The sequence below is a fragment of the Cervus canadensis genome, chromosome X, assembly GCF_019320065.1.
Source record: "Cervus canadensis isolate Bull #8, Minnesota chromosome X, ASM1932006v1, whole genome shotgun sequence".
Lineage (NCBI taxonomy): Eukaryota > Metazoa > Chordata > Mammalia > Artiodactyla > Cervidae > Cervus > Cervus canadensis.
Window position 1 is genome coordinate 97,334,126 of NC_057419.1, and position 15,746 is coordinate 97,349,871.

At 42.8% G+C, this 15,746-nt stretch overlaps 1 protein-coding gene across 1 annotated transcript; it reads left to right on the forward strand.

Annotated features, from left to right (window-relative positions):
- The first annotated feature begins 9,833 nt into the window (after nucleotides 1-9,833).
- On the forward strand, nucleotides 9,834-15,347 carry ESX1 (ESX homeobox 1). Its single transcript, XM_043459596.1, has 4 exons — nucleotides 9,834-10,210; nucleotides 10,405-10,750; nucleotides 11,892-11,937; nucleotides 14,853-15,347. Exons 1-4 carry the CDS (start codon nucleotides 10,144-10,146, stop codon nucleotides 15,183-15,185), a joined length of 792 nt encoding a protein of 263 aa, XP_043315531.1. The 5' UTR covers nucleotides 9,834-10,143; the 3' UTR covers nucleotides 15,186-15,347.
- Nucleotides 15,348-15,746: the final 399 nt, after the last annotated feature.

Sequence of the window (15,746 nt, forward strand, 5' to 3'; positions counted from 1 at the left end):
TTCCAGTAGTCATGTATGGATGTGAGAGTTGAACCATAAAGAAGGCTGGGTGCCAAAGAAATGATGCTTTTGAACTGTGGTGCTGGTGAAGACTCTTGATAGCTCCTTGGACAGCAACAAGATCAAACCAGTCAATCCTAAAGGAATTCAACCCGGAATATTCATTGGAAGGATGGACGCTGAAGCTGAAGCTCCAATACTTTGGCCACCTGATGTGAATAGCCAACTCATTGGAAAAGAGCCTGATGCTGGAAAAGATTGAAGGCAGGAGGAGAAAGGGACGAGAGAAGGTGAGATGGTTGGATGGCATCACCTACTCAATGGACATGAGTTTGAGCAAACTCCAGGAGATGGTGAAGGACAGGGAAGTCTGGCATGTGGCAGTCCAGGAGATCACAGAGTCAGACATGACTGATCTACTGAACAAGTCATTATGCAGTATGCCTTAAACTTATATAGGGCTATATGTCAATTACATCTCAATAAAACTGGAGAAAATAAATTTTAAAGAACTTTTACTCTTCTGAGACTTCCCTGGTGATCCACTGACTAAGACTCCATGCTCGCAGTGCAAGGGGGCTAGGTTCAATCCCTGGTCAGGGGACTAGATCTCACAGGCTGCAACTAAACTCAAAGATCCTATGTGCCACTACTAAGATTCAGCACAGCCAAATAAATACTTTTTTTAAAAAAACTTTCAATCTCCCAAAGACCCTGCTGAAAGCATAAAAAGACAAGCTACAAACTAAGAAAAACTTGCAAATGACATAACTAGTAAAAAAAAAATCTAGAATATATTGATATATAAGAAATCTCAAAACTCAACAGTAAAAAACAATACACCTAGAAAATATGCAAACTTGCACAGACCTGTAGAAGATATGTTAAATAAGCACATGAAAAGCTGTTCAATATCATCATCCATAAGAAAAAATACAAATTTTCTTAATGAGATATCCACAATGAGGTATCACTGCATACCTATCAGCATGGCTAAGAAAAAAATGTTTGTGAGGATACAAAGACCCTCTATTAAAGATATTGGTAGGGATATAAACTTGTATAGCCACTCCAGAAAATTGTTTGGCAATTAAAAAAAAAATCTGAACATACAACGACCAGGAGATCCAGATATCGAATACTTGGGGATTTCTAGCAATGAAATGAAACTGATGCTAACACAAAAACCTGTACATGAATGTTTATAGCACATATATATGGAATTTAGAAAGATGGTAACAATGACCCTATACACGAGACAGCAAAAGAGACACAGATGTAAAGAACAGACTTTTGGACTCTGTGGGAGAAGGCGAGGGTGGGATGATTTGAAAGAATAATATACATTGAAACATGTATATTACCATATGTGAAATACATTGCCAGTCCAGGTTCAATACATGAGACAGGGCGCTCAGGGCCGGTGCACTGGGATGACCCTGAGGGATGATGGGATGGGGAGGGAGGTGGGAGAGGAGTTCAGGATGGGGGATACATGTATACCCATGGCTGACTCATGTGAATGTATGGCAAAAACCACTACAATATTGTAAAGTAAACAGCCTCCAATTAAAATAAATAAATTAACTTACAAAAAAAACTCTCCAACCCCCCATTACTCTCAAGATGAAACCCAAACTCCTAAATACATATTTCAAAGCCCAAGTCTACCTCTATCTCTTACTAGCTGTGCAAACTTGAGAAGCTCAAATTCTTTCACCCTCAGTTTTCTCATTTATTATAAAGTGGAAATAATAATGCTATAAGGATAGGTAAACTAATGCTCATGAAAGCATTCTTTAAATTAGGAACTTCTAGACACACACAAAGAACTATTATCACATTTCAGTCCTGGCTCCCATGTCTCCCCTAGTTCATCTCCAGCCAAACTGAACTATTTGCTGGCCCATAAATATGCTCTTTCTGTGTCATCTTCATTTTGAGCTATCTGCCTAGATTCTCTCTCCAATCTCTGAACTCTACCCACTGAAATTCTTCCCACAAATAATTCATGCCCCATAATGTACTTGTTATAAAATAGGGGGGAAAGGGGGGGAAAAAGTTTACCATTGGGGAAAATGATTAAGAAAACTGGTAATTCAGAATAGTGCTTGAAATCTATTCATTAATTCAATAAATATTTATTGACCATCCAAAACATGTCAGGCAGTTTCCTTGACACTGAAATATAAAATTGTGCATGGTTGGCAATAAATATTGGTGGAATGACTGAATGAGAGAACAGATGAATGAATAATAAGCTATCATACTCTACAATTTAAAAACTTTAAAGTGCAAGAAATAATTATGACATAATGGTAGATAACTAAAATATCAGATTTTATTATTGTAATACAGAACTTGTAAAAAATACAGAAAAAAAAGAAAGTTGTCATTACCATATATGGATGATAGACAAGGTTATGGGTGAGTTTATATGATTTGATATCATTTGTGGCTTCTTTATACTTTCCAAATTTATTACAGCAATCAATCATTACTTTTGTAGTTTGAAGGAAAATGGTATTTAACTTTAAAAAGTAAAGAAAGAACTCCCAATCATAGTTCAAACTTCATCTCCAATTTCACATCTTCCATATATTTACGGATTTGTACTGGGTGTGAACTCTCCCTCCTTTGAACTTCCATAAGATTGCTTTGCTCCTCTCTTGTGGCACATGCCTTGTTCTGCTTTATATTAAAATCTCATATATTTTCTTTCTCTCCAGGCCTTGCTCACTTCTGTGGCCCCTATATACATTATTTGACACTGAGCCAGAATACAGGACTTGAAATAGCTGAAAGCCAATGGTAATTACCAGCCTGTATTTTTCTTTCACTATAAACTGAGGTCGCTCAGTGGTAAGGAATCCACCTGCCAATGCAGGAGACACAGGAGATGCAAGTTCAATCCCTGCCTCAGGAAGATCCCCTGGAGTAGGAAATGGCAGCCCACTCCAATATTCTTGCCTGGAAAATCCCATGGACAGAGGAGCCTGGATACAGTACATAGCATCACAAAGAGTCAGACACAACTGAGCATGGACACACACAAGGTAGACTGAAAAGTACTTTCCTAGATCATACAATAATACAAATTATCAGTCGTGTCTGACTCTTTGCGACCCCATGGACTGTAGCCTACCAGGCTCCTCTGTCCATGGGATTCTCCAGGCAAGAATACTGGAGTGGGTTGCCATTTCCTTCTCCAGGGGATCTTCCCAACCCAGGGATGGAACCCGGGTCTCCCGCATTACAGGCAGACGCTTTAACCTCTGAGCCACCATAGGAAGGATCAAAATGGTCATGAAAAGTTTCCCTCTGAAGGACCCCTATGCAGCAGTAGGGAACATACCTTTAGAAGCTTGAGCCCAGGATGCCCTAGGTAAAGATTCATGCATTAATGCTTGTAGCCATTACCAGCAGTCATTCTACAAACTTTCTGGGAACACTGACCTAAGAAATTTGGCAGAATTTTTAAGTTAATTTTTATTGGAGTGAAATTGGGTAGAATTTAAAGAAACATCATAGAATTTTATTCTTGACTATTGGTTACAGCAAAAAAGGCCCAGCCTCTGGTCTGGAATTTCATGTGCAAAAGACTCAGTTCCACAGAACAAACCTGAAGGGTATGTGGTGTTTCAAGACAGGATAGGAAACGCAAATATCAATCACTTTTACTGCCACATAAAATTGCAAGTAGTAACAGACATCTATCTCTAGACTGTCTTGCCTTCCCTCCGGTCCTCTATAAAGGCTAAGACTACATATGCAAATAGCCTCAGAGAGCTATCCTCTCACTTAGTCAGTATACAGACAGTCTTAAGAGTCTGAAGGAATTACAGAAAACTATGGTTCTCACAAAGGTAGTTATGAAAAATCTCCATATGCCCCTCATATCTATGCCTATTCCTTTTTTAAGAAGCCAAAGTTTTGGCTTTTGACATGAATGAATAATCTATGCATGATAATCAATAAAAACTGACATCACATCACTGGTGTTTTATCAGAAGCCACCCCACTCTTCCTGTCAGTCTTTTTTGTGGTGGATTATCAGGGATGCTCTATAGAAAATTTTGGTCAAGGACTGAAAATATTTCAAATGCCTAGCTAGAGTCCCCTGTAGGGAGAACTAAGAATCAGAAACCACACAGTGCTACGAATGGGCTCCTGTAGGCCTAGAACCAAAAATCCCTCCACCCCACCCTCACTGCTGGCCACAGCTGGGATAGGTGACCCCCACTTGCAGCAGAAATGTAATCTATGAGTACAAAATGTCCGTAATGGTACAGCTTTCTTGACTGCTAGAGTCCTTAAAACCCATCTAGATATTGCTTCAGTTTACAGACAGAATCAAGATTCCTGGTCTTCATTCAAGGATCGTTAGTTCCTTCACAAAGGGAGTGTTGCCCAGCAGGACTCCTCACGGATAGAGTGGTTTAAGTAGAAATTTGGTTTTCAAGAGTGCATCCCTGTGTAAAGCCTACTGAGGCTGCATCAGTGAGTCTGCCTTCAGCAAGGAGATGGCAGGCAAGTGTGCCATCTTGGTGTGGTAGTGCCAAAGCCTCACCTAGGTTACCTCAAGCTGCTATATGGGGGTATCAGATCCATTTTATCCTGGCATTGAGCTCCTGATGGCTGGTGCCTGATGCCTACTAGTAAGAGAAATAAAATACTGATTCATGCTACAACATGGATGAACTCAACATTATGCTAAGTGAAAGACACAAGAGGCCAATATTATGATTCCATTTATATGAAATGTCCAGTGTAGGTAAATGTATAAAGACAGAAAGTAGATTCATGGTTTCCAAGGACTGGGGAAGGTGGAAATGGGGAGTGAGTGCTTAATGGGTACAAATTACCTTCTGGAGTAATGAAAATGTTCTGTAACTAGATAGTCATAATGATTGCACAGGATTATGAATGTACTAAATGCCACTGAATTGCACACTTTAAAACAGTTAATATAGCTAAATTTTACACGATGTCTATTTTACCACATAAGAAAAAAACATTCATCTTTTGGTTCCATTTCTAGAAATTCTATTTGTATTTTTCTGATATGTATTTATTAATATATCTTCCTTGTCTTTTTTATATCCTCTCATTTATTTAAACATGTTTCTAAGTCGTTTGCATCTGATAGTAACTTTGGAGATCTAGGTATTTAGTTTATTATTTGTGCTGATAGTAGCTTTTTTTAAAACTGTGTGTATGTTTGGCTAGCTTTATCTGTGAGGGTCTTGTTAAAGTCTGAGAAATAGACTCCTCCAGAAAGGACCAGATTTGCTCCTGCCATCTGTCTGGATTTGCCACTAAAAATGAACTGGGCTATGCTGATAGTATTCATCTGAACTCCAAAACCACATGAGGGCAGGCTTGTGATTGCAAACATCAAAGGCCCCTAATAAGAAAGTGAAAAGAAAATTTACACTTTTGGGAAGTGGTAGAAAATATTTGCAAATCATAAACAGTCTAGCATTCAAATATATAAAGAGCTCTTCAACTCTACAACAAAAAGACAAACATCCAGTTAATAAACAGGCAAAACGCACAAATAGAAATTTCTCCAAGGAAGATATACCATGGCCAATAAGCACGTGAAAATGTGCTCAACATCATTAATCATTAGGAAAATGTAAATCAAAACCATAAGTGATACCACTTCACACCCACTAGGATGGCTGTAATTTTTAAAAACCCTAAAAATAAAAAAGGTTGGCGAGGATATGGATAAATTGGAACCCTACCTTGCTGGTAGGAATGTAAAATAGTGCAGCTGCTGTGGAAAACAGTTTGGTGTTCCCTCAAAAAATTAAACATATGACCCAGTAACTCCAGTCCTAAATTTATGTCCACCCAAAATTGAAAACAGATATTCCAACAAAACTTGTACACGACTACTCATAACAAAGCAGTGCTATTCACAATTACCAAAAGGTGGAAACGACTCAAATGTCCACCAGATGCAAATGCATAAAGAAAATGTGGCCTATCTATACAATAGAATACAATTCAATCATAAAATTTGAGGTACTGATACATGGCACAACAGAGATAACTTCAGGTGAAAAAAGTCAGGCACAAATGTTCACAAATTGTATGACTGCATTTGAGTGAAATACACAGAATAGGGAAATCCATAGAAATAGAAAGCACATTAGTGTTTAACAGGGGCTCCAGGGAGGGGGACTGGGAAATGACTGCTAATGGGTATGGAATCTCTTTATGGGATGATGAAAATGTTTTTGAATTTGATAATAGCAATGGTTACACAACACAGTGAATATACTATGACTGAAATGACCGGTATATTGAGTTGTTGCTGTTGTTTTTTAAATCATAACAGAGAACATTGAGCCTGTTCTCTCTACAAAGCATCATTCTAAGAGGGTTCAAATTTCAAATCTAAGATCCAACACTTACTAGCTGGGTACCTTTAGACAAGTTACTTCATCTCTCTGTGACTCAATAACATCATTGGTAAAATAAGAGTAATAGATTATGTCTACTTCCATAGGGCTGTTAGGAGGATTAAATATGCTAATACGTAGAAAGCACTTTAAACAGTGCTTGAAAGTGAAAGTGTTAGATACTCAGTCCGTCAGACTCTTTGTGACCCCATGGACTGTAGCCTGCCAGGCTCCCCTGCCCATGGGATTCTCCAGGCAAGAAGAATACTGGAGTGGGTTGCCATTTCCTTCTCCAGGGACCAAACCAGGATCTCTTGCATTGTAGGTGGATTCTTTACCATCTGAGCCACCAGGGAAGACCTTAAACAGTGCTTGGCATATAGTAAAAATTAGCGAAGTGTTAGATACAGGCATACCTCATTTTATTGTGCTTCACATTATAGTGCTTTGCAGATATTACATTTTTTAATAAATTGAACCTGTGTTATCAGATGATGGTTAGCATTTTTTACAATAAAGTATTTTTCAATTAAGGTATATACATGTTTTGGATATAATGTTATTGCACACTTAGACTACAGCAGAGTGTCAGCATATCTTTTATATGCACTGGGAAACAAAAAAAATCATGTGATGTTATTTGCTTTGTTGCAATGGTCCAAAACTGAACTCACAGTATCTCCCCTAGATGCCTATACTATGATCATTTCAATGAATTCTCACAACAATCCCATGAAGTAGGAATTATTAGTTATTCACATTTTACAGATGAGAAAACTAAGGCACAAAGAGAATAAACAATTCATCAGGTGAGCCAGCTAGCAAGTGTCAAGCAAAGCAACCAGCAGGATTCAGACACCAGCAGTCTGTCAGGGTCTTTGCTCTCAACTATTGCTATGCTCTGCCTCACATAAATCGGTTGTATCAAGCCCTGGAATTCACAGCTAAGATGAGATTCAATTAGGTATTTACAGTTTTCAAAAAGTGAATCATGCACTTCTGCTTCTGGTGGCACAGATTCCATCCCTGGTTGGGGAAGTAAGATCCCAGGTGCAGGATGGTGGGAGCCACACAAAAAAAAATGTGAATCAAATTTAAGTAAACATGTTAAGTAAATACTACCATGGTTGGTATCCAGGCATGGCAAAACTTTCAAGAGCACATAAATGACTGAAGTTTAGAAAACACTGGAGTAAATCATGGAAATCTAAACTATGATAGAACATATCTGGGCTGTTACCCACACATACTAGGTAGGCTACTGCACACCATGATTAAAACTGGTATCTCTTGTGTAATAACTCATCTCAGGCTTTAAATGTTCACCAGGTATCTAGCCAAAAGAGAGGGAAGCTGCAGAACTCAGCAAAAGCCAGCCTGAGGAGAAAGCATCTTGATTAAAGTTAGAGAAAGGTTGTGGGTGGTGCCACCCCTTGACATCTGAAAGTGAATTGGTCAACCAGCCATCTATTAGATAGTTTCCTACCCATCACCCGCTGGGGACATGGGGAACAGTGGTCATAGTACCCAAAAACATTTTCATTTCTTTTGAAATTAAAAGAAAAAATTAATATGATTAAGACTAAATTATATTCATCTTTATATCAACAGCTGTAAAATATAATTTTTAAAAATTTATGGAGGAAGGAACCTAAGAAGGCAAAAATGCCTAAGGCCCACAAAAGTCCTAATGTGGCCCTGACACTGGAGTGGATCTCATGACCCCCTCCTCCTGTCTGGTCTTCAAAAAACCACTTCAGCAGCCAATATATGTAGTACCCTGATCCTGTTAGCATCCCCCTCTGTGTTGAGCAAAAGTGAAGAGACCACGTATGGGAAATCCAGCACTCCTGGATCACTGGTTTAAGGAGACTCAGCAGGGGCTGCTAGTTGCAAGGGCAAGAGGCTTGAACCAGAGCAGGAGGAGGTAGAGACCCCTGGCACTCAAGATTTTTAAAGACTGCCCAATAGCCTGCTCCTGAAAAATACTTTTCACCCTCCTCCACTCCTCCTGGAATCGCACCATTATTTACTCCTTTGAAATAAGACAGCAAGAACATGTTGAAAAGTACACAAACTCGCTCGAAAGCCTGCGGTCAAGTTGCCGGGCTTCCCTGGAGCTCAGTTTTCTTTGTAAAAAAAAAAAAAAAACGAAAAGAAAAAAAAAAAAAAGGAGATAATAATGGTGGTTGTAAAAAAAAAAAAGTATGCACAGTGTCGAGCATGGGACTCGTTTTTTAAAGAAGTGATTTTTTTTTTTTTTTCCACGCTAAGCGGCTTGTGGGAATCTTCCTGATCTTACTTCCCCGACCAGGGGTGGAACCTGTGCCCGCTACAGTGGCAGCATGGAGTCAACCACTGGACGGCCAGGGAAGTCCCAAAGAAGTGATTCTTATAATATGAAGGATGTTAAAACGTCCTGGGACACCTGCAAACACTTCTTGGCCAAAGAACCAGAGAATTCATTCGTGGCTTGGCCCCTTTTAATTTATTTGACACATCCGTAGGGAAAACAGTTCAGTAGTATAATTCTAGATAAATGGAGGGAGAGAAGAGGTGTGGAATTGGTAGTGGGGAATGCCTGCACTTCTGCCAGGTATACAGTACCGCCCCAGAATTAGGCGCACTTTAGGCGCCCGCAAAGCGGGGTTCCTTAAGATGCGCAGCAACCTAGCACAGCAAATGTTGCCTGCGCCAGGAGCTGATGGAAGGGGCCCGTGCAGCACAGGCATTCTTGGATGCACTAAGCACTTGGCGGGTTTTTACACTTGCACTCTGACGTGGGTTCACTACTAAAAATCTGAAGTCACTGGAGCTTTCATAAGAGGCGCGTGGGACATCTTGCAGCTTGCATCTGAGCACCCGGACTGCGTTGCAAACCCAAACAGCAAACTCCAGCTCCCGAAATGCACGGTGGGATCTGGTTTCAAAAACCCCGTGCAAAACAAACAAAAAACAACCAGGCAAACAGCCTCCAAGCTTATCGTTTCGTCTTAACCACTAGCCAGATTCTCGGACTTTTTGCGCGCGAATGGAGCGGAATCATATAGTCCCATCCATTCCACCAACTTCTGCTCAGAGCCCAATGCAAGAATAACTTCACCCTACTTTGCTTGGTTTGCTGGGGGTTCCGCGTCATCCCTACCCCTACCACTCCACCTTTTCCTCTGGGAAAACAAATCTCGCAGCACTGGTGAATTGCGCGAGGGTTCGGCGGACGAATATTTTCAAAACACTTCTCCACGAGCTCCAGGAGCCGAAGTTTTATTCACCCCACCCCCGACCCCAAATGGCTTTCGCAATCCAGCACAGCCCCTTCCTCCAACCAGACATTTCGTCCAAGTTGGAAGCAGTCGATTAAACTACAAATTGGAGTCACGGTTCCCCGAACAAGAGTATCCACTACCAGCACCACTCTCACATGCACTCGCCCTATTTTACTTCCACGCCCTGGCCCCAACCGCAGACCCACGGGCCCCACCTACCCCCACCAGAGGCAATGTGAAAACTACTAGGGGGCGTCTATCCGACTCCAGCGAGTGCACTTTGAACTTGCGGAAGGCAACAAACCTCTATATAAGGCGCGCAGCCCCAGTATCTGCGCCAGAAGAGGTTCCGGCGCCAGAAGAGCACCGCTGGAGACCTCTGGTCCCAACTCGAGCCCAGATCGTCGGATCGCCACACCCCCAGCGCAGAGTCCGCAGAAGCGCAGGCTTTCATCGACAGCATGGATAGCAGCCACTTTGACATAGGATTCCACAACTTGGGAATCGACGAGGACGAAGAACTGCATGGTTAGTGCCTAGACGGTGATGGCAGGTGCTTCGGCAAATCCCAGAAAAGGAACTTTCCCTGGGAAGGGCAGGTGGACGGGACACTGCACAGCAGCTCCTCCTCCAACACGGCGCCGGCCCCCTCCAGCCCGCGCACCGTGTGCTCCAGGCCCCCCCTGCCCCAGTCTCTCCCTTTTGCTTTCCTCTTTTCCCAGATGTGGAGCCTACCCTGATCTCGGAGGTTTTAATTGGAGTGGAAGATGAAACTCGGTCCTCACCTGAGCCCGGAGAAGCAGCTGCAGCCGCAGCCGCAAACTACTTTGGCGAGGCGGACTCCAACCTCCTGGACGACGAAGACGGCGAGGAAGATGAAAACGGTGAGGGCGACGGCGGCGATTTTGAGCCCCCGCTGCAGCAGGAGGAGCCGGCCCCCCTGGCCATTCAGGGGCCCCAGATTGTGGCGAGAAAGCCGCGCCGCTGCCGTACTGTTTTCACCCCGTTGCAGCTGCTGGAGCTGGAGCGAGTTTTCCGCCACATTCAATACCCCGACGTGTTTGCACGGTAAGTGGCTGGCTCCGGAGACGCCCAGTTCTTCACTGGCCCGCGCGCCTTCCAGGACGCCTTAGGTTCTTTCCCAGGACCCTCCCCCCTCCTCTCCCGGGCCAAAAGCCACTTTGGAGGCTCGAGGTCGCCGGGTCTGCCCTAGCTTGCGGGGGTTGGGGCAAAGCCTTCAGAGCTTGCAGGGGTGCAAGAGAGGGTGGGACTAGGGTGGAGCAAGTAAAGCAGGGCGGATTAATACTGATTTAATTTAAAATCTTGGTAATTTGCTCATCGTGGGGTTTTGCATGCATTTTTATATTTTAAATATTGCAGTAAAACTTTATCGTGGTTACTCCGCTTTTTCCACGCCTTTTAAATTTTGTGCATGAGGAGAGCGCCTCCTAGCCCTCACCCTGGTCTCTCGGCCCTGCCACGTGGAGCGCTGTTTCTAGGCGGCAGAGTTTTGACCGTTAAAAAGCCCGGGCTGGAGCCCCCTAGAGTACGAAGTGGTTGTAGCTCAGTCGTGTTGGACTCTTAGCAACCCCGTGGGGTGTAGCCCGCCAGGCTCCTCTGTTAGTGGGATTCTCCAGGCAAGAATACTGGAGTGGGTTACCATTTCCTTCTCCATAGAGTACGAAGGGGAAGCTCTATTCTGTCCTGATAGGAATGGGGCATCAGGACGAATCGGTGTGAGGTTTATGGGCGCCCTTTCTGGTTCCATTGTATACAGCCTTCGCCCTTGATTGCTTGACTGATATGGCTTGAAGTTTCTCCATGCGAGTTCACCGCTCCTTTTTACAATAATCAGAAATACTTGGGTTTAAAACGCCGCTTTTTTGCGGGGGATGGGGGTGGGGTGGGGTGTGATTTTAGTTATTTTTATGGAGGGGTCTCCGTAAAAGTGAAAAGATTTTCAAGTTGGTTCTCTGCTGTTGAACAAATGGAAAAATTAATTGAGTCATATTGAAGTAACAGGCACACTACCAGAAATTTTAATATGTATTCCCTTCTTATATTTTAATTAATGGGTGAGTTGTCCACGGGAAGACCCTCCCTAAGTAAACCATAAACCGTATTACAGAAAATTGTAATTTACAGAAATGTAAATGATATATTTTATCTACAATTCCAAATACTGAATTTGCACTTTTCCCCCTGTCAGAGAGGAGATTGCAAGACGTCTGAATTTGGCTGAAAGAAGAGTGCAGGTTAGTAAATCTTAATTTTAAGATTGGCTGGGCAGCCATTCTAAAACATGCATTAGGTTTTGTCCTGAAAACTCTCAATTTGGTGTGCTTTGTTGTCTTTTCCATACACACACATGGGGAAAAAAGCAGAACACAGACCTCTCTCCTCTCTACACACACACACACACACACACACACACACACACACACACACACACACTTTGTTGCTCTTTTCCATACACACACACGGGGGGAAAAAAGCAGAACACAACCTTTCTCTCCCTCCTCTACACACACACACACACAACAGATACACACACACACACACCCTTTGTTGTCTTTATCCATACACCACACACGGGAAAAAAAGCAGGAACACAGACCTCTCTTCTCTCGACACACACACACCACACACACACACACACACACACACACACACTTGTTGTCTATTCCATACACACACACGGGGAAAAAAGCAGAACACAGACCTCTCTCCTCTCTACACCACACACACACACACACAACACACACACACTTTGTTGTCTTTTCCATACACACACACGGGGAAAAAAGCAGAACACAGACCTCTCTCCTCTCTACACACACACACTTTGTTGTCTTTTCCATACACACACACGGGGAAAAAAGCAGAACACAGACCTCTCTCCTCTCCCTACACACACACACACACACACACACATACACACACTTTGTTGTCTTTTCCATACACACACACGGGGAAAAAAGCAGAACACAGACCTCTCTCCTCTCCCTACACACACACACACACACACACTTTGTTGTCTTTTCCATACACACACACGGGGAAAAAAGCAGAACACAGACCTCTCTCCTCTCTCTACACACAGACACACACACACACACACACACACAGAGGTTTTTTTCCAGTAAATAAAGTTCATCTTCTAACACTGGCATCCTTTAGGGAGGCTGTTAGTATTCCCTAAAAGAATATTTCTATGTGACTCTACTGAGGTTCAGTCTCACCTGGGAAGCATTCACTTTAATACTCTGAAAGCTAGGTTAAAAGAAAGATCAACTGTACTCAGTTATTTAAAATACTTAAAACCCGGGCATAAGGTCTTAGCTAAAGGAGTGAACTTATAAATATTTAGACATTGGTGTGAGGGAGTAATTCAAACTCATGCTCTAGGGCAAAACAACTAAGCCATCTGATATATATGTATATTGTTGTTTTGCCCTAGAGCATGAGTGTAAGTTCAGGGCTTCCCTGGTGGTTCAGCCGTAAAGAACCCACCTGTCAATGCAGGATAGTTGGGTTTGATCCCTGGATTGGGAAGATCCCCTGGAAAAGGAAATGGCAACCCACTCCAGTATTCTTGCCAGGAAAATCCCATGGACGGAGGAGCTTGGTGAGCTATAGTCCATGGAATCACAAAAGAGTCAGATATGACTTAGCCACTAAACAACAACATATGTGAGCACAGTGATGGAAATACACTGTGCATCTGTCAGTGGTGTGCAGAAAAGCAAACCACCAGATGCTGGCATCCTAATGCCACAGGCTGGACCAACAGTCAGGCCTGGTCTCAAAACGAATCTCAGACAGACAAGGTAAACCCAGAGGAAAAGTTTGCTGAATTGTTTTTCCCCATCCTTTGGTTTACATAGTCCTCTCAATGGATTTCTGAAGGGAACATGAGCCAGAAAACACAAGTAAGGAAAAATACAATGTTCTTGTGTATTTCCAAACACTGCAGCATGATTTCCCCCAAGAAACTTAATAGATGCTTCCCCTACCCATCTTATGCAAGTATGACAGATCTGTTTTATGAAACCAGTATTGGGAATATGGACCTAATATTAGCCAATACTAAAATTTGCTATCCATGGGCTTTTGGCTATGTTTAGGGAGATTAGACCCCAGGTACATTTGAATCCCCTCCAGAATGAGCTTTATTACAGTGGCCTTCTTCAGACTATATTTGCATGTAGTAGAAGAACACCTAATCCAAAAATGGGAGAGAGAAAAGACAGCTTAAAACTTACAGTTTGGGAAGGTCCAAAATAATTAAATACAAGGTAAACCCCATCACCTGCTATGCTAAGAGGAAAGTAAAGTCTAATTGATAGCTTGTTTGTTTGTTAATGGTTGGTAAGCATTTAGAGAGGAGCCTCTTTTGTGACCCTTGTCCCCACAGGACTGGACATGATTGGACCTTCCTGCCTTAGGAATGAGTGATGGGATTGGGGTCTCCTGGTTAAGGAGTAGAGCTGGCAGGACCCTGGGTACCCTAACACTCTGGGTAAACAGTGGCTTTTGTCTGACATCCTGAAACTGAAGCTAGAACCAAATAAGCTGCCCTTGTCCTGAGCCAGGAAGGTTTGGAGGGTAGGGCAGAATGAAGCAGGCAAAATTGACAGTGATGACAACAGGGTACTCAGTATCTTATCTGGGGAAAAGGATTTAGGGATTAGTGAATTTGGGTTTAGTTAAGCTAAACTTTCCTTAACACTAACAGCTAAAATATCGAGGCAGTGTCCAGGACTTCAGCAACTCTGGTGTCCCAGCAAGACAAGCCACAAAGTCCCTGGGCCTCTCATGATCGAGTCTCCATTGACATAGCATCTGCTCCCAGGCATGGACATTATCAGCAGGGACCTGGTGCAATTCATCAATTAGGCCTGCATCCAAGACTTGGAAAAAACTCATTAAGGAATGTTAAAAATGAGAGACAATTCAATGTGCCAAAATCTGGGCTAGGCTTGGCTCACTAAGGATTAACTGAGGGAGGTGAGCTGTTTACTTTCCAAAGAGAGTTTAACAATAAGGAAATAGTTTCTCCTGTGGCAATGTAAAATCTCAATGGCAGATTTGCATGGTGGGTGTTTTCTAGTATGACATTAACTGTTCAGTATACTAAAGCCATCTCTTTTTTTCCCTCTGATTGAAGGTTTGGTTTCAAAACCGAAGGGCCAAATGGAGAAGATACCAGAGGGCACTGATGTTTAGAAATCTGCACCCTGTTGCCTTGGGCCACCCTGTGGGGGTAATCTTTAATGGGCCTTATCGCATAGTCCCTGTTATGGAGCCTGCATGGAGATGCATTCCTGCAGTGCCATGTCCAGGTCTGCCCCCTGGGGTACCCCCACCACCTGTGCTACCCGCACCTCTGCCACCCAGGCCATGGGAGATGCCTTTGCCACCCCCGGTACCTATGCCTCACTTTGCTCTGGCCCCTATAGGTGTGGCATGGGCCCCTGTCATCAATGGTCATTTTATATAGGCCCCATTTTCTGAATATGTTATTCAGACAGTTTTCCACAGCGTGTTTCTGCTAGATATACATTGTGCAGAGCAAATAAAAAACCTGTTAAATGAAATGAGTGAAAGTACAAAATGAGTGTCAGTTGTTTCGGGAGGGCACATTGTGTTTTCAATAAAGAGACAAAATAGAAATATATTGATTGTGAGTATCAAATGGGCTGAGTGGGTGTGTGAATGGGAATTGCTAAGGCAATGCAATTCAAAGAGAAGGTCAAAGAAGCTTCCTTCCATAATGTAATGGGTCTGAGTCACTATAATAGATTATGCACGTCAGAGTCCTCTCAGTGCCTGTAGCGGGTTTACACTGACCACATGTTCTCCCCCCAACCCCATCCGTACCCTTCCTCTTTGGGAGCACGTACATATGCAAGATGGGAAGGTATGAGCCGTTAGTGAGGTACAGTGTGTTTTCAGGTGGGGGTATGTTCTATTCAAGGAGCTCAATAGCCATGGACAGAGGAGCCTGGCAGGCTACAGTCCATGGAGTCACAGAGTAAGACATGACTGAGCACACACATGA